The sequence below is a fragment of the Manis pentadactyla genome, chromosome 1, assembly GCF_030020395.1.
Source record: "Manis pentadactyla isolate mManPen7 chromosome 1, mManPen7.hap1, whole genome shotgun sequence".
Lineage (NCBI taxonomy): Eukaryota > Metazoa > Chordata > Mammalia > Pholidota > Manidae > Manis > Manis pentadactyla.
In genome coordinates, this window is record NC_080019.1 from 68143820 (window position 1) to 68161559 (window position 17740).

The following is a 17740-nucleotide window of genomic DNA, read 5'->3' on the forward strand; positions in this document are numbered from 1 at the left end:
ACTGACAAAATCTTCAAGACTTTATAATGGGGAGAGTTCTTACACATGACAATAAAAGTGCTCCATAAAAGAAGAAAAAATGATAAATTGGACTTCAGGATTTAAAACTTTGGATTTCAAATGCCACCATTAATAAAATGGTAGCCGCAAACTAGCAGAAATGTTTGCAAATCATATATCTGATAAATGACTTCTATCCAGAATATATAAAGAACTCATAAAATTTTCAAAAATCCAATTACAAAATGAGCAAAAGATCTGAATAGACATTTCAGCAAAGAAGATATACAAATGACTAGCATGTATATGAAAAGATGCTCAACATGATTTAATCAGCAGGAAATGCAAATTGAAAACACAGTAAGATGCCACTACATACCACTAAAATAGCTACAAGGAAAAAGACTGACAATACTAGTATTAGCAAGGATGTAGAGAACCTGAAATCCTCAAAGCATTGTTGTGGTAATGTAAACAGATAGCCATTTGGGGAAAAAAATGGCAGTTTCTTTAAAAGTTATAAATAAACTTAAGGCCCAACAATTCCATGATTAGGTATCTACTCAAGGGTTATAAAAATATATGTCCACACAGTTATATACAAATGTTCGCAGCAGCATTATTTATGATAGCCAGAAAGTAAAAACAACCCAATATCCATCAACTGATGGATGAACATGATGTTGTACATCCGTAATAGAGCATTATTCACCAATAAAAAGGAATGAATCATTAATACACAATACAGTAAGAGTAAACCTCAAAAAAAATTATGATAAGTGAAGAGGTGCAAAAACCAGAGACAGAAAGATTATCAGTGGTTGCTTAGGACCAGATCAGAACTGACTGCAGAGCAGCAGGAAGGATCTTTTTGGAGGGTGTGGGTAAATTGCAGTATTTCCAGAATCTTTCACCTGGCCTTAGTGCATCTCCATATCAGTAGGTGTTTCCAAGGGGTGGAGAGAGGTAGTCCATCTCCACAACAATAAGTGATTACAAGGGTATGGGAAGTAAGGGTATATCTGGATCAGAGAGGTCTGGTGGGGGCCCTTTTAGCAACTGGGTCACAAGAGACACAGGACAAGCAGAAGTGGATGCCTGTTTGTAGGCAATAAACGGGTTTCTCCCACTTTATTTCTCCCTTCGACTGATTTCGACTTGAAAGATAATTTGCCCCAGGCTGGGAACTTAATTTCCCCCTGAAATTACACCTAGCATAATCAGCAAGATCTCCGAACCTGAAATCTGTCTTCACGGGTGCGATGCTTGGGTGGACTGCCCCTAGGGATGGTGGGGAGATGCCTGGAAACCCTCCTGTGGACGGTGGGGAGACCACAGTGATACAGCAGCACAGGGTGTGGCTTCACCCAAACTGGTCTAGGGTAAAGCATCTCCTAGACAGGTGGGCCCTTCCCCACAATTGGGGAAGAGTGTAGACACAGGAAGCCATGGAATTAGCCTTCCATGAGACAGAAAAACTGCTTAGAGGCCCTGAGTGTCCGTGTAGCAGCCAGGATTGTGGGATTTTTGTTTCTCAAGATAGTAGAAAAGAGTTATCGAGAAGACAGACACACTTGGGTAAGACAGAAATGCACTTCGGCATTGCCTCAAAAAGTTGGTGATAACCTAGGGGATGCCCTTAAGAAAGAGACAGTTATTGAGAAGAAGGGTCACACTCCTGGAAGACAAGTTAGCAGCAGCAAGGGAGGAGGCAGCAAGAGAAGCCGCGTTGCAGGAGGCTGGGTGGGGAGGGGAAGGAAGGAGCGGTGCCTTCAGCCCCAGAGATGGTAGAGGGCATGTTGGGAGAGGATGAAGGGGTGGGGCCAAGGGCCGATCTGCTGCCTAGGCCACCGACAAAGGCACCAGCCCCTCCCGTATTAAAGGCCCAACCAGTTGTAATTAAGAAAGCAAAAATGCAACAACCGCAGGTTTCTCAGGGGAAGGAGTGCCCTCCGCCCAAGGTTGTGGAGCACTCCATGCTCCGCCCCTATACCCAGGATGAGCTGTTGGACATGAGCATCCACTTTTGGCAGAAGCCGTCAGAACCTCTGCCTATGTGGCTTTTGTGTCTCTGGGATATGAGGGTGGAAGACATTGTTATGTTGGGTTCTCAATTGGGCAGACTGCCTTCCCTTCAACAGTGATGGCAAAATGCCCATCACATCTCAAGGAATCAGGAGCTTCTGGATTGGCTGACAGCAGCCATCAGGGCAGTTTGGCCTAATCAGGGTGATTCACCATACTTACCCACTAGCTGAAAAATGTATGCAGAGCTTCAGCAGGTGTTATGGGAGCTGGGCATGAAAAATATCATCTATAAAATGGACCCCTAGGGTCCCAATGAGTTGCTCACCATAGGAATGAGAAATCTGGTGCTCCATACAGCAACCCCATCTCTCTTTGGGTCCCTAGTGACTATTCTTGCCTCCCCACATAGGGAACCCCATAAGTGAGGCTACTGATACTTTAGCAGATCTGGGGGAGGTTGAAACAATAAGAGCATGGAAGGAAGTACAGGCTATGACTGGAAGGAGAGGTGCAAAGAACCCTGTGAAGGTCTCAAGGACCCAGATGTGGGTTGACTTGATAAAGGCCAGGGTAGTGAAAGAAAAACTCAATGGTCAGCCCAATAGAATACTGTTAGAACTGTGGCACCAATTAAAGCCAGAGCAGCAGTTCTAGCCGCTGAGGTCCAGGACATGGAAATGAGAGTCAAGGCCTCATGCCCAGCCTGTGTCCCTGAAAAACATCCTAGGAGACAGTACCCAGGATCACCTGAGCCCTCACCCACACAGGAGGAGGATAGGGCATCATGGTTCGACCGGGGGGTGGTCAAAGTCCCCACCTTGGGGAACATGGTGGAGACCAGAAGCCACATGTAGAATTAGCAATTCATTGGTCCCCTGTGAATATATGTGTCCTGCCACTGGTGGACACAGGAGCTGAGTGTTCTCTGATTCGTGGCAACCCTGAGCGTTTTCCAGGGACCCCTGCTGTGATAGATGGCTATGGGGGTAAGGCAGTTAGAGTGAAGAAAGCCCAAATCCCACTGGGAATAGGGCATATACCCCAAAGGGGTATACTATGTACATTTCTCCCATCCCTGAATATATTTTGGGGGTATATATCCTGCAGGGCCTGTGGTTATAGACCACTAAAGATGAGTTCAGACTTGAGGGTACGTATGGTAAAGGCAGTTTTGAGGGGACATGCTCACCACCCACCTGTAGCCATGCCTGTCCCTCAGTGGGTGACAAATACTTAGCCGTATAAATTGCCTGGGAGACATGAGAAATTGGGAGAAACTCTACAGGAGTTGGAGACGGTGGGCATCATAAAGCCCACTCATAGTCCTTTCAATTCCCTGGTGTGGCCAGTAAAAAATGCTGGATGGCTTTTGGCATATGACCATGGATGATAAGGAATTTAATAAAGTCACACCCCCTCTGCATGTTGCTGTCCCCTCTATAGCAGCCCTTATGGACACAGTTATGAACTAGGGATGTATCAGTATGTTGTGGACCTTGCTAATGCTTTCTTCTCTTTTGACATAGCACAGGAAAGTCAGAAACAGTTTGCCTTCACATGGGAAGGCCAACAGTGGACATTCACTGTCCTCCTACAGGGACATATCCACAGTCCCATTTGTCACGTACTTGTAGCCCAGGACTTGATCACATGGAAGAAACCACAAATGGTGCAGCTGTATCACTACACTGATGTTATCATGCTCACGTCTGATTCTCTTACAGATTTAGAAGGGGCAGTTCCTAGACTGTTGCAACATCTACAGGAGAAAGGAGGGGCTGTGAACAGCACCAACGTTCAGAAACCTGGTCTGTCAGTAAAGTTCTTGGGGGTTGTCTGGTCAGGTAAAATTGAATGTATCCCAGAAGCAGTCATAGACAAGGTCTAGGATTTCCCTACCCCTACCACTGTGGCAGTATTACAAGAGTTTGGGGGTCTTTTGGGCTACTGGAGAGTGTTTATCCTGCACTTGGCACAAATTCGGAAGCTCTTATACCAGTTGGTGCGAAAGGGCATCAGGTGGGACTGGGATGAGACATATGCAGCTGCTTTTATTGCTGCTAAACGAGCAGTCAAGGCTATACAGGCCTTGAGTGTAATGGCTTCATCAAGGCCTGTGAGCTAGACGTCCATGTAACCAAAGATGGTTATGGATGGGGTCTTTGGCACAAGCTTGAACACACATGCCGAGCTGGTTTCTGATCACAACTATGGAAAGGAGCAGAGGTCCAATACACCTTGACAGAGAAGCAACTGGCTGCTGTGTATCATACTTTGCTGGCTACAGAGTCCATCACCGGAACAGCGCCAAACAAGGTAATAACCACCTATCCCATCACAGGATGGGTGCAAAACTGGACCTAAAGGCCACGGAGTGGCGTGGCACAGACACCTACAATGGCCAAATGGGGCGCATACTTACAGCAGTATAACAACCTATCTAGCAGCCCCTTAATTGGAGAACTCCAACGCTTACTGGGCCAGTGACATATACCAGTGGAAAGCAGGAAGAACTTTCATTCGAGCCTTGGTAGCCAAGAGTCCTTATCAGGAGGGAAAAGCCCCTATACCTGAAGATGCTTGGTATACAGATGGCTCCAGTCATGGGAGGCTGTGGCTTTCCATCCTAAGACTCAGACAATACGGCTGAAGGACAGAGAGGGAAAGAGCTGTCAATGGGCTGAGTTGCAGGCAGTATGGCTCTTGATCACCCAGGAGCCCTCCCCTATAGTTGTCTGTGCTGACAGCTGGGCTGTCTATTGGGGCTTGACCCTGTGGCTACCGACATGGTACCATGCCATCTGGATGGTTGGTCACCAGCCCTTTTGGGGGCAAATGCTACGGCAAGACCTATGGGCCTCTGGTTAGACTGAGAGTTACTGTATACCATGTGATGGGCCATTTGTCTTTGGCATCCCCAGGGAATGATGAAGCAGACACATCTGCCCAGGTGCATGACTAGAACAAGAGCCTACCTCTGATGTAGCCCAATGGTTACATCAGTGTTTGTTGCACACAGGGCAAAAGACAATGTGGGCTGTAGCCCACCAGTGGAGCTTACCAATGACCTTTGAAGAAGTCAGCAGAGCCCGGAAGGAGTGCCTTTTGTGCTCTAAGACGGACTGACACCGAGTCCTGCAGCAACATGGGACAATAGTAAAGGGGCCAAGACTCCTTGTGAGGTGGCAGATAGACTATATTGGGCCTCTGCCCATATCAGAAGGATATGGTGACTTGACTTGTATGGAGAAGAAGGCATGCCATGACTTGTGTGGACACTGCTACTGAACTGCTGGTTGCTTTTCATGCATGTTATGCAGATCAGCAAACTACAAAGAGGAGCCCGGAGGGTCTCTTTGCAGCCTATGGCTGACCACAGGTGATTGAGAGCAATCAAGCACCCACTTTACAGGACATGCGTTACAAGAATGGATGCAGTAATTGGGAATAAAGTGGAAGTTTCATGTACCATACAACCCTACCGGAGCAGGCATAACAGAGAGGTGCAATGGTTTGTTGAAATCTGGCCTGAAGTCAGACACCAATAATCTATGAGGCTGGTCAGTTCGCTTATGGACAGTGCTATGGGATTTGAATGAGAAGCCCTGGAAAGGAGCCTTGAGCCTTATGGACATGCTAACACATATTGCTGCCTCTCCTATACAACTGTATGTGCAAACCAAAAAGGAGTTATTGAAGCCAGAATATGGCCAGCAGAGCAACATCCTACTGCCAGGCCCAACTGCATTAAGCCATGGAGACTGTCGAGTGGATGTGGCCCTGGACATTTTGACACACGGGCCAGTGATGGCTGGCCCTTCTGGCACCATGGGGAAAAGGCCTGGAAGCTGGCCTCCTGTGTGTTCCTGAAGTAAAAGCAGAATGGTCCCCAAAGAATATGGTAGTATACCCAAAATGTCCAGGAAGTAAGAGCACCTTACAGGGAAGTTTCATTTTATATCTATGGCCAGTGCATGTACCTCTCCTTGTCCGATATATCGACCCATCTGTTAACTCCCACAGGGACGGGGGTGAAAGTCTGGCATACTAGACCAGGACGAGATCCCATTCCTGCCACTGTCCTATCACAGGACAACTCTCTTGCATGCATCCTGCCTGATGGACAAGATTTATCTATGCTGTGTCTTTAAAACATGTATCTTATCACCCTTAAGTTTATTTTCTTCTACAGTCCCTGTGGCCTAGACCAACCCCCTGGCTGCAGCTGCCATGTGATGATTACTCTGAACTCCCTACCTGTCCAGCTACTGACCACCTGTTGAACCAGCGAGCTATGGAGTTAATCTGCATACGACTTTGAACCTAGTTGAATCGTCCATCTTGAGGATTAGCATGATTTTATTGTATGTTATTAGTCTAGTTACAGTGCTCCAGTTTTCTTGTACAGGGGCCACTGCGGAAGATGGAGAGCAAGTAAATTGTGATGCAAGATTTCTGGAGGGGTTGGCTGGTAAAACTACAATATTTCCAGAATCTCTCACCTGGCCTTACTGCATCTCCATATCAATAGGTGATTATAAGGGTAGAGGGAGTGAGGATATACCAGAGAGGTTGGGTGGGGTCCCTTTTTGCAGCTGGGTCATGAGAGACACAGGTGAGCAGAAGTGGACAACTGCTTGTAAGCAATAAGCAGGTTTCTCCCACTTTATTTCTCCCTTTGACTGATTTTGGCTTCAAAGGTAATTTGCCCCAGGCTGGGAACTTATTTTCCCCCCACAGTTACAGAGGGAAAAGTTCTAAAATTGGATTGTGTAATGATTCCACAACTCTGTAAATGTACTAAAAATCATTTTACTATAAGCTTAGTTTTTTTGTGTGGATTATATCATTTGTAAATTATACTATAATATAGCTATGTTTTAAAATGTCAAGGTCATGGAGGAAAAAGAAAAACTAAAGAATTGCTTCAGATTAAAGGAGATTAAAGAGATATGCCAACCAAAGGCAGTATTTAACCCCGGATTGGATTGGGGGAAAGGGAGGGTGAATAGCTAAAGAGGACTTTATTAAGATCATTTAATGTAATCTGAATAAGAATAGTATAGATATCTATTAGTATGGATAAGAATAATATAAATGAATCAATGTTAAATTTCCTGATTTTTACTATTATATTCTGGTTATTTAAAAGAATGCCCTTGTTCTTAGGAAATACACGATGAAGGAGTTAAGAAAGGAAGGAGGCTCAGTTTCCAATTTACCCTCAAATGTTTCAGAAAAATGCAACATGTAAATACATTCATATGAAGAATGACAGAGCAAATGGGCAAAATGTAAACAACTGGTGAACCTGGCTAAAGGATATACGGGAGTTCCTTGTATTATTTTTGCAATTTTTCTATGAAGTTTGAAATTATATCAAAATTAAGTTAAAAAAAAAAAATAATATAGACAGGAAAAGTGGATGGAAGTGAAGGTGACAAGCAGCATTAGTAAGCAATTAAGCAATGCAGATCTTAAAGTCAGTAAAGCTTATCCCTTTAATACAAAACAAAACCCAACTTCCCCAGCTGGAACTCATAAAGTTCTGTCAGACTAGACAGTATTCTGAAATCCTGACAAGCTCTAAAATGTAGTGGTTTACTGCCACCCTTCTTAAGGCCACTCTGTCTTCCCTTCATTTCTAACACAGGCATGATTTCCAGGCTGGGGCCGAAGCAGACCTGCCAGGTCTAAACTATTCTGGCCAAGCCACCCAAAGAACTAATTCTCCCCCCTGGAGCTCAAGATTAAAAGGTAGGTTTAAGATCTACAAAGGAGCTTCTCAACTAACATTAACAATTACCAGATTATCTTAAACAAATACACATTTTTTTCAACTAATCAAAAAGGGCAGTAGCCAGGAATAAAAACCCTCATAAGCCCATACGACAGCAGGTGACAAGACCTGCTGGCCTGACTAGAAATGATCTCTGCCTTCCTCTTTCTTTCCTTCTCCATCTTTCTTCCCCTCCCTGGAAATGCTGATTTACCTCTTTCCTCAAGTTTCCAACTGGCAATATCTCTTTCCATCACCCCAATCTCCCTTACTATCTCTCTCACAATATATATCCTACTACAAATAACACATTTAATTTATTTTTGGGTTTTTCACTATTCTCTGGTAGTAAGTAAGCAGAAAGATACCTGAAATGATATTCTCCACATGTCTCTGAATGGGGGAGTTTGGACAGACTTCTTTCTTATTTGTACTACAGCCTGAAGTTTGTACATTAATCTTACGGTGTTTTAAACAAAAAACAAAAAGCACTACATTTTGTTTTAAATTCCTAATTCTAGCAAGTCAATTCTCTTTAACCTTTTATAATCCCTCTCCCTTGCTTCTGGGAAAAAAAAATGTATTTAAGTGGCTTTCTCTTTTGAGTGGTCTTTAATTCTGTTTACCCCTATGAATAGCCCTCTATGAGAAAAAAGCTCTCCTCACTTACTCTCTTTTCATTCACCCTTCATGCTACCTCCAGTGATAGGAAGGAGCCATAGAACAGACACAATGGGGCAGAGAACAATGAGGAGAGATGGGGAAGATCTGACCAGAACATAGCTTAGAGAACTAAGCCCTGTACTTTTTTACCCTCTACTCTTTATTAATGGGTTTCTCACCAGAAAGATGTCTGCATAGCCAGCCAAAGACTCTATTCCCTCTTGGATCCGTGCTCCCCCAGAGTCATTCAGTCCAATCACTGGAGCCCCCACTGTCATGGCCTGGTCCATTATCTGAGACAGCAGAGAAATCTTTTGTGAGACAACTGATCCTGTAATCAGAAACAGCATTTACAAAGCACCACAGTGTTTTCTGGCAAGTGTTCTGAATGCACTTTCAAAACAGGAATAACACAGGCTTCATTCCCCATGATGACTGGGTACCTTCACAGAAGACAGAGAACCAGATATTTAAAGAGTTGATTGAAGCCCTCCAAACATCTAAGAGCCAAGGTACTTCCCACTAGCAGGGGATAGGACTGCTCATGGCAAACATTTCTGCAGTCACAGGCCGAGGCTGTGATATTTCTCAGCGGGCAGTTTTGTTCCCCATACTCTTCTGAAAGAACCGCTAGTAGAATGGCAAAGAAGTATTTTAACAAAGTAAATGAAGACCCATCTGTCAACCTGAGGCTAGGTCCAGGCCGGCTTTGACTTCTAAAAGACAGGTTTTCTTCATGGGTCGTTGACAGCCTAATGAGGAACATTTCTAGCAACGCTTGATAGATTACAAAGCACTTTCGCTTCCATTATCTCAATTAACCACCATAACAGAGACAGTAAAAAGAGAAAAAATAGGAAGGTTTAGAAGTAATTGTCCCAGGACCTCAGGAGCAATATATGACAGGACTATGTCTAGAATCCAGGTGTTCCATTACACAGAGCAGTTCTGGATCCTAATAGTCACCTCTACCTTTAATTCCAAAATTCTTCAGATATGATGTACACTTTAATTCATCTCCAGATCATCATCACCTCGAACAGTGTTTTCTTAAAATACCATCACATAACCCTTGCACTGCTTTTTTAGTGCCTGGACTCTCCACCCAGACCATGGGTACTTTAGCTGGGGTCCTCAGAACCCTATGGAGTCTGTGAATAGATTTCAAAATGGGAGTTTATGAACATAGATTGGAAAAAAATTTATATCTTTATTAGCTGATCTTTAGCATTTCCTTCAGTTATGAATACAGGCAATAAAAGCACAGTAATATTAGAAATGCCTGTGACTTTATTGTTAATGAAAGGCAGATATTTTTATGTCACATTAACATCGTTGCAGATATCTTGAAATATTTTCACTCATGCCAATTTTGCAATTATAGCAGTTTAGATCCACTACAAATGTTATTAATGAAGCATATATATTACATAAATTAAGGATGTGATTTAAAAAATGTTTTTAATCTTTTATAACCCTACATATTTTATTTTCTGCATGTTAAAAAAAAAATAAAATAAAGGTTCAGGCTTCACCAGCCTGCCAAAGGGATCCATGGTGCAAAAATGTTAAGAACTCTCCTGCCCTGAAATGGAGGCACCTTCAGATCAGCACTAAATTTTGCACACTTCTGCCCCAACCCACACACCCAGCTCAGTGTCTTGTACCCCAGTGATTCTCAATATGCACTATACGACTGATTAAAGTCTTGGATTTGTTTTCAATATTAAATACTTACTTTGCAGATCTTCTGTGCATGAGCTCCTGACAAACTGCCTCCAAAAACTGTAAAATCCTAAAAAGAAAACAAATCAATAAAATACAGTGACTAGCCAGAGACAAAGAACCAGTAAGAGGAAGAAACTGAAAGTTCACAAATATGTTTTTAAAGAATTTTCAGAAGTTGAAAAAATTAGGAGAAAAGTCTGGCTTATAAATTATTCTATAAAATACCTTAAAGGGAGTTCACATATTGTCAAGAGCAAAACACCTAGTCTGCTCTACAAAAACAATTTGTAGCTTTAAGAAAAGGAAACTTTTCACACAGATTTAACCCAAAAAATCAGGTTCTATGAACATCAAACGGGCATTCCTATTACTAGGAAAATTTGCAGTTTTGACAAGAGAGGAGTAAAAAGTGAATCAAAGTCCTCACTGCTTCCTTTTGCTAATGAACTTTTTTTATTACCTTCTGATATAAAGGGCTTCTTGTAGGAATGACCTCCTTCCTAAAACCCCCTCAAAAAGACAGTGGGGAATTTAAAGCAGACTCAGCCCAGAGGACTGACCTGGGAACTGATAGCACAGACTATCTGTGTTAGAGCAAATGGAAGCAGACACACCTGCAGAGGGAGTGACCAAAAGGAGGGACAACCCAGAAATCAGGGAAAGTGAGAGGCGAGGAGTGGTGAAAAACAGATGGATAGCAAGTCTACTAGGAACAGTTAGACCTCACAGGGCATCTCCTTCACCTTGAGAGAAGAAAGGTTTGTTCTCTGAAGAAACTTAACCAGAGGGGTTCTGCACTCAAAATCACCACCTGCAAAAGTGAGGCTGAAATGGGTGAGAACAGTCTCTGCACACTGAATCATGAGCTACTGCTGGTCCCTCTTTTCTCCTACTCCCCTCCCCCTAGTACACACTTACAGTCTATTAGGCAAGAGACAGAAGCTGCTTCTCTGCAAAAACATTCTCTCCAGAAAAAAAAAGATTTGGGGGATCACTACAAAAAAGTGGCTCATCACACCCCACCCTCAGTATCCTTTAGGGCTTATTTCAAATGCCCCATTCTCTCTAAAGCCTTCCTCAATCCTGGAATTGATCATTCCTTGTTTTGAGCCAACAGAATTTTCCAGGAACCTCCCTAACCTCATCTATACTGTATTCACTCCTGTTTGGCCCCATTCTATCTACAGAATCATTAGCTTCTCAGGGCAAGCTCTGTCTCAGTCATCTCCACCTCACCCTCACTCCCACAATACCCCATGGGCACAAAATGTGTTCAAAAGTATTCTTTCAGAGAATTTTGTATCTGTTTAATAGGAGAAAAGAAAGGATTAAAGATGGTGGCACAAGAGCTGACACAGGGAACTCCTCCTAAAACCACATATAATACAAAAATATAATTAACATAACTACTCCTGAAAGAGCAACAGGAAAGAAGGCTGTGCCAGAACTGCATACACCAGGAGAAAAGAACAGACCTCACGAAACAGGGTAAGGTACCATTTGTAGCTTTAAGAAAAAGAAACTTTTCACACAGATTTAACTAAAAATTTTATTCTATGAACATCAAATGGGCATTCCTATTTGTTCGTATTATAGGGGTCACATGAAACCGATATTGTGACCCAGTGTGACCCAAGTCCTTCCCCGAACCCAGCTCACTGGCAGGAGGAAGAGAAACAGAGCAGGGAGGGAGTAGAGGCTTGGACTGCTGAACACCTAAACCTGGAGATCTGCTCTGGGAGGGCGAACCTACACTGCATGGTACTCTGGTGATTAGTGGGGTTGGAAAGCTAACACAGGCAGAACACCTGGAGAGACTAACATTCCAGCTGCTTGTGGAAAACAGGGATCCATATTCAGTGACTCTGGGCAGGCAGTCTGAGAGACTTCCTAATAGCACCAGGGCTGCTAAAGGGGTAAGGATTGCACAGAGCATACTGCTCAGGAGAAAGAACAGGTGAACAAAATTGTAAGGGTGCACTCTGCCCAACAGGTTGGGAACTTTCAGGAGCTTCAGGTGCTCCATCCCCCTGGCTGGCTACACAGCTTTAAGGCACCCCACAGTGATACACAGCCTGCTATGCCTTCCTCCCAGCCGGCACGCACCTGGCTTGCAAACCAACAACCCCTGCGCTGGTGTCAGGCTAGTGAGAGGGAAGCCCCACCCACAGCAGGTACAAAGGCAAAGCATACAGACTTACACCTCTGTGTTCGGCCCACTGGTTCTGGCAGTGGAGACAGGCATAGCAGCCAGGAAGTAGGAAAAAGCTCTTTCCTCCCCCCCCAGGCACCTGCACCACTCCCCTGCGACCCCTAACATCGCTCCAGTAGCTGAGAGGCTCCAGAGAGTAGAGCTTCTGGGCACTAGAGGGCAACACATACAAATATGAAACATCAAAGGAACCTGGTTCAAACAAAAATACCACAAACACCAGAAAAAGAGTCACATGAAACCAATTATCATCAATCTTCCTGAAAGAGATTTCAAAATAAAAATAATAAACATGCTTCTGGAGATACAGAAAAGTTTTCAAGGACTCAAGAACAAATTCAGGGCAAAGATTCAATTGTTAAGGAAAACAATGGAGGGTTTTAAAAGCAGATTAGATATGGTGGAGGAGACAATAAATGAAATAGAAATCAGAGAACAGGAATACAAAGAAGCTGAGGCACAGAGAAAAAAAAGGATCTCTTAAGAATGAAAGAATATTGAGAGAACTGTGTGACCAATCCAAACGGAAAAATATTCATATTATAGGGGTAATAGAAGAAGAGAGAGAAAAAGGGACAGGAAGTGCCTTTGAGGAGGTAATTGCTGAAAACTTTCCCAATCTAGGGAAGGAGATAGTCTCTCAGGCCATGGAGGTGCACAGATCTCCCAACACAAGGGACCTGAGGAAGACAACACCAAGACATGTGACAATTAAAATGGCAAAGACAAAGGATAAAGACAGACTATTAAAAGGAGTCAGAGAGAAAAAAAAAATCACATACAAAGGAAAACCCATCAGGCTAATATCAGACTTCTCAACTGAAAACTTACAGGCCAGAAAGGAGTGGCATGATATATTTAATGCAATGATGCAGTAGGGTCTCGAACGAAGAATTCTCTATCCAGCAAGATTATCATTTAAATTAGAAGGAGGGATTAAACAATTTCCAGATGAGCAAAAGCTGAGAGACTTTATCTCCCACAAACTTTCTCTACAGTGTATTTTGGAGGGACTGCTATACATGGAAGTGTTCCTAAGGCTAAATGGCCATCACCAGAGGTAATAAAACCACAGTAAAGAAAGTAGACCAATTAATTACTAGGCAAATGCAAAATTAAGTCAACTACCCCCAAAGTCAGTCAAGGGATAGACAAAGAGTACAGAATATGATACCTAATATATAAAGAATGGAGGAAGAAGAAAAAGAAGGAGGAAAAAAAAGAAAGAACCTTTAGATTGTGTTTGTAATAGCACACTAAGTGAGTTAAGTTAGACTCTTAAATAGTAAGGAAGTTACCCTTGAACCATTGGTAACCATGAATATAAAGCCTGCAATGGCAACAAGTACATACTTATCGATAATCACCCTTAATGTAAATGGTCTGAATGCACCAATTAAAAGACACAGAGTAATAACAGAACTGATTAAAAAAAAAAAAGACCCAACTATATGCTGCCTACAAGAGACTCACTTCAAACCCAAAGACATATACAGACTAAAAGTGAAGGGATGGAAAAAGATATTTCAAGCAACTAACAGGGAGAAAAAAGCAGAAGTTGCAGTACTTCTGTCAGACAAAATACTTTAAAATAAAGAAAGTAACAAGAGACAAAGAAGGACATTACATAATGATAAAGGGGTCAATCCAACAAGAGAATATAATCATTATTAATATCTATGCACCCAACACAGGAGCATCTACATATGTGAAACAAATACTAACAGAATTAAAAGGGGAAATAGAATGTAATGCATTCATTCTAGGAGACTTCAACACTCCACTCTCTCAAAAGGACAGATCAACCAGACAGAAAATAAGTAAGGATACAGAGGCACTGAACAACACGTTAGAACAGATGGACCTAAAAACCTCTATAGAACTCTACACCCAAAAGCAGCAGGATACATTCTTCTCAAGTGCACATGGAACATTTACAAGAACAGATCACAGACTAGGCCACAAAAAGAGCCCTGGTAAATTCAAAAAGATTGAAATTATAACAACCAACTTCTCAGATCACAAAGGCATGAAACTAGAAATAAATTATGTATAGAAAACAAAAAAGCCCACTAACAAATAGAGGCTTACCAACATGCTCCTAAATAACCAATGGATCAATGACCAAATAAAAACAGAGATGAAGCAATATATGGATACAAATGACAGCAATAATTCAACACCGCAAAATCTGTGGGATGCACCAAACGCAGTGCTAAAGAGGGAAATATAATGCAAAACACGCCTACTTCAGGAAAGAAGAACAATCGCATAAAAACAGTCTAAACTCATAATTAAACTAGAAAAGAAGACCAAATGAGGCCCAAAGTCAGCAGAGAAAGGGACATAATAAAGATTAGAGCAAAAATAAATAAAATCAAGAAGAATAAAACAATAGAATGAATCAATGAAAGCAGGAGCTTGTTCAAGAAAATAACCAAATAGATAAACGCCTAGGTCGGACTTATCAAAAAAAAAAGTCTACATACACAAACAGAATAAAAAATAAGAAGGGAAAAATCACTATGGATACCACAGAAATACTATGAAAAATTATATGCTAACAAACTGGATAACCCAGAAGAAATGGAAAACTTTCTAGAAAAATACAGCCTTCCAAGGCTGACCCAGAAACAAACAAAAAATCTGAACAGAACAATCACTAGCAATGAAATTGAACTGAAAATTAAAAAACTACCTAAGAACAAAACTCCTGGACCAGATGACTTCACCGCTGAATTTTATCAAACATTTAGTGAAGACCCAATACCCTTTCTCCTTAAAGTTTTCCAACAAGTAGAGGAGGAGGGAATACTTCCAAACTCATTCTACGAGATCACCATCACCCTAATACCAAAATCAGGCAAAGACACCACAAAAAAAGAAAACTACAGACTAATATCCCTGGTGAACACAAATGAAAAAATACTCAACAAAATATGAGCAAACCGAATTCAAAAATACATCAAAAAGATCATCCATCATGATCAAGTAGGATTTATTCCAGGGATGTAAGGATGGTACATTAGAAAATCCACCAACATCACCTACCACATCAACAAAAAGGACAAAAACCACATGATCATCTCCATAGATGCCAAAAAAGCATTCGACAAAATTCAACATCCATTTATCATAAAAAATCTCAACAAAATGGGTATAGAAGGCAAGTACCTCAACGTAACAAAGGCCATATATGACGACAAACCCACAGCCAACATCATACATAACAGCGAGAGGCAGAAAGCCTTTCCTTTAAGATCAGGAACAAGACAAAGATGCCCACTCTCCCCGCCTTTATTCAACATAGTACTGGACGTCCTAGCCATGACAATCAGACAACACAAATAAATAAAAGGCATCCAGATTGGCAAGGAAGAAGTCAAACTCTCATTGTTTGCAGATGACATGATATTGTACATAAAAAACCCTAAAGAATCCACTCCAAAACTACTAGAATTAATATTTTAATTCAGCAAAGCTGCAGGTTACAAAATTAATACACAGAAATCTGCTGCATTCCTATACACTAACAATGAACTAGCAGAAAGAGAAATCAGGAAAACAATTCCATTCACAATTGCATCAAAAAGAATAAAATACCTAGGAATAAACCTAACCAAGGAAGTGAAAGACTTATACTCTGAAAACTACAAGACACTCATGAGAGAAATTAAAGAAAAAAACCAATAAATAGAAACACATCCCATGCTCATGGATAGGAAGAATTCCTATTCTCAAAATGGCCATCCTGCCTAAAGCAATCTACAAATCCAATGCAATCCCTATCAAAATACCAACAGCATTATTCAACAAACTAGAGCAAAGTGTTCTAAAATTCATATGGAACCATAAAAGACCTCGAATAGCCAAAGCAATCCTGAGAAAGAAGAATAAAGCTGGGGGGATTATGCTCCCCAACTTCAAGCTCTACTACAAAGCCACAGTAATCAAGACAATTTGGCACTGGCACAAGAACAGAACCATACCCAATGGAACAGACTAGAGAACCCAGATATAAACCCAAGCATATATGGTCAATTAATATATGATAAAGGAACCATGGACATACAATGGGGAAATGACAGCCTCTTCAACAACTGGTGTTGGCAAAACTGGACAGCTACATGCAAGAGAATGAAACTGGATTATTGTCTATCCCCAAACACAAAAGTAAATTCAAAATGGTCAAAGACCTGAATATAAGTCATGAAACCATAAAATTCTTAGAAGACAACAAAGGCAAAAATCTCCTGAATATAATAAACATGAGCAACTTTTTCCTGAATGTATTTCCTCGAGCAAGGGAAAGTAAAGCAAAAATGAACACATGGGACTACATCAAACTAAAAAGCTTCTGTACAGCAAAGGACACCATTAACAGAACAAAAAGGCATCCTACAGTACTGGAGAATATATTTGTAAATGACATATCCAACAAAGGGTTAACATCTAAAATACATAAAGAACTCACACACCTCAACAACCAAAAAGCAAGTAATACGATTAACAAATGGGCAGAGGATATGAACAGACATTTCTCCAAAGAAGAAATTCAGATGACCAACAGGCACATGAAAAGATGCTCCACATCACTAATTATCAGGGAAATGCAAATTAAAACCACAATGAGATATCACCTCACACCAGTAAGGATGGCCAGCATTGAAAAGACTAAGAACAAATGTTGGTGAGGATGCAGAGAAAGGGGAACCCTCCTACACTGCTGGTGGGGATGTAAGCTAGTTCAACCATTGTGGAAAGCAATATGGAGTTTCCTCAAAAAACTAAAGAGAGAAAAACCATTTGACCTGGGAATTCCACTCCTAGGGATTTTCCCAAAGAATTTAATTTCTCAGATTAAAAAAGACATATGCACCCCTACGTTTATCGCAGCACTATTTACAATAGCCAAGATATGGAAACAATCTAAGTGTCCATCAGTAGATGAATGGATAAAGAAGAGGTGGTACATATACACAATGGAATACTATCCAGCCATAAGAAAGAAACAAATCCTACCATGTGCAACAACCTGGATGGAGCTGGAGGATATTATGCTCAGTGAAATAAGCCAGGCAAAGAAAGAAAAGTACCAAATTACTTCTCTCATTTGTGGAGTATAACAACAAAGCAAAACTGAAGGAACAAAACAGCAACAGACTCACAGACTCCAAGAAGGGACTAGTGGTTACCAAAGGGGAGGGGTGGGGGAGGGCAGGTGGGGAGGGAGGGAAAAGGGGATGGAGGGGTATTATGATTCATACACATAGTGTGTGGGAGATCATGGGGAAGACAGTGTAGCACAGAGAAGGCAAACAGTGACTCTG

General features: G+C 41.8%; 1 protein-coding gene across 2 annotated transcripts in view; it reads right to left on the reverse strand.

Moving 5' to 3' along the window:
* The window catches only part of PCCB (propionyl-CoA carboxylase subunit beta), a 96302-nt gene that overhangs the window by 72910 nt on the left and 5652 nt on the right, over positions 1–17740 (reverse strand). Inside the window, exons 4-5 of one of the 2 annotated variants that reach the window (XM_036877373.2) lie at positions 10209–10265; positions 8650–8763 (exon numbers count right to left, since the gene is read on the reverse strand). In XM_036877373.2, coding sequence (XP_036733268.2) covers positions 8650–8763; positions 10209–10265 — 171 coding nt within the window. The remainder of the gene's footprint in view (positions 1–8649; positions 8764–10208; positions 10266–17740) is intronic. The other variant, XM_036877374.2, reaches the window with a different exon arrangement.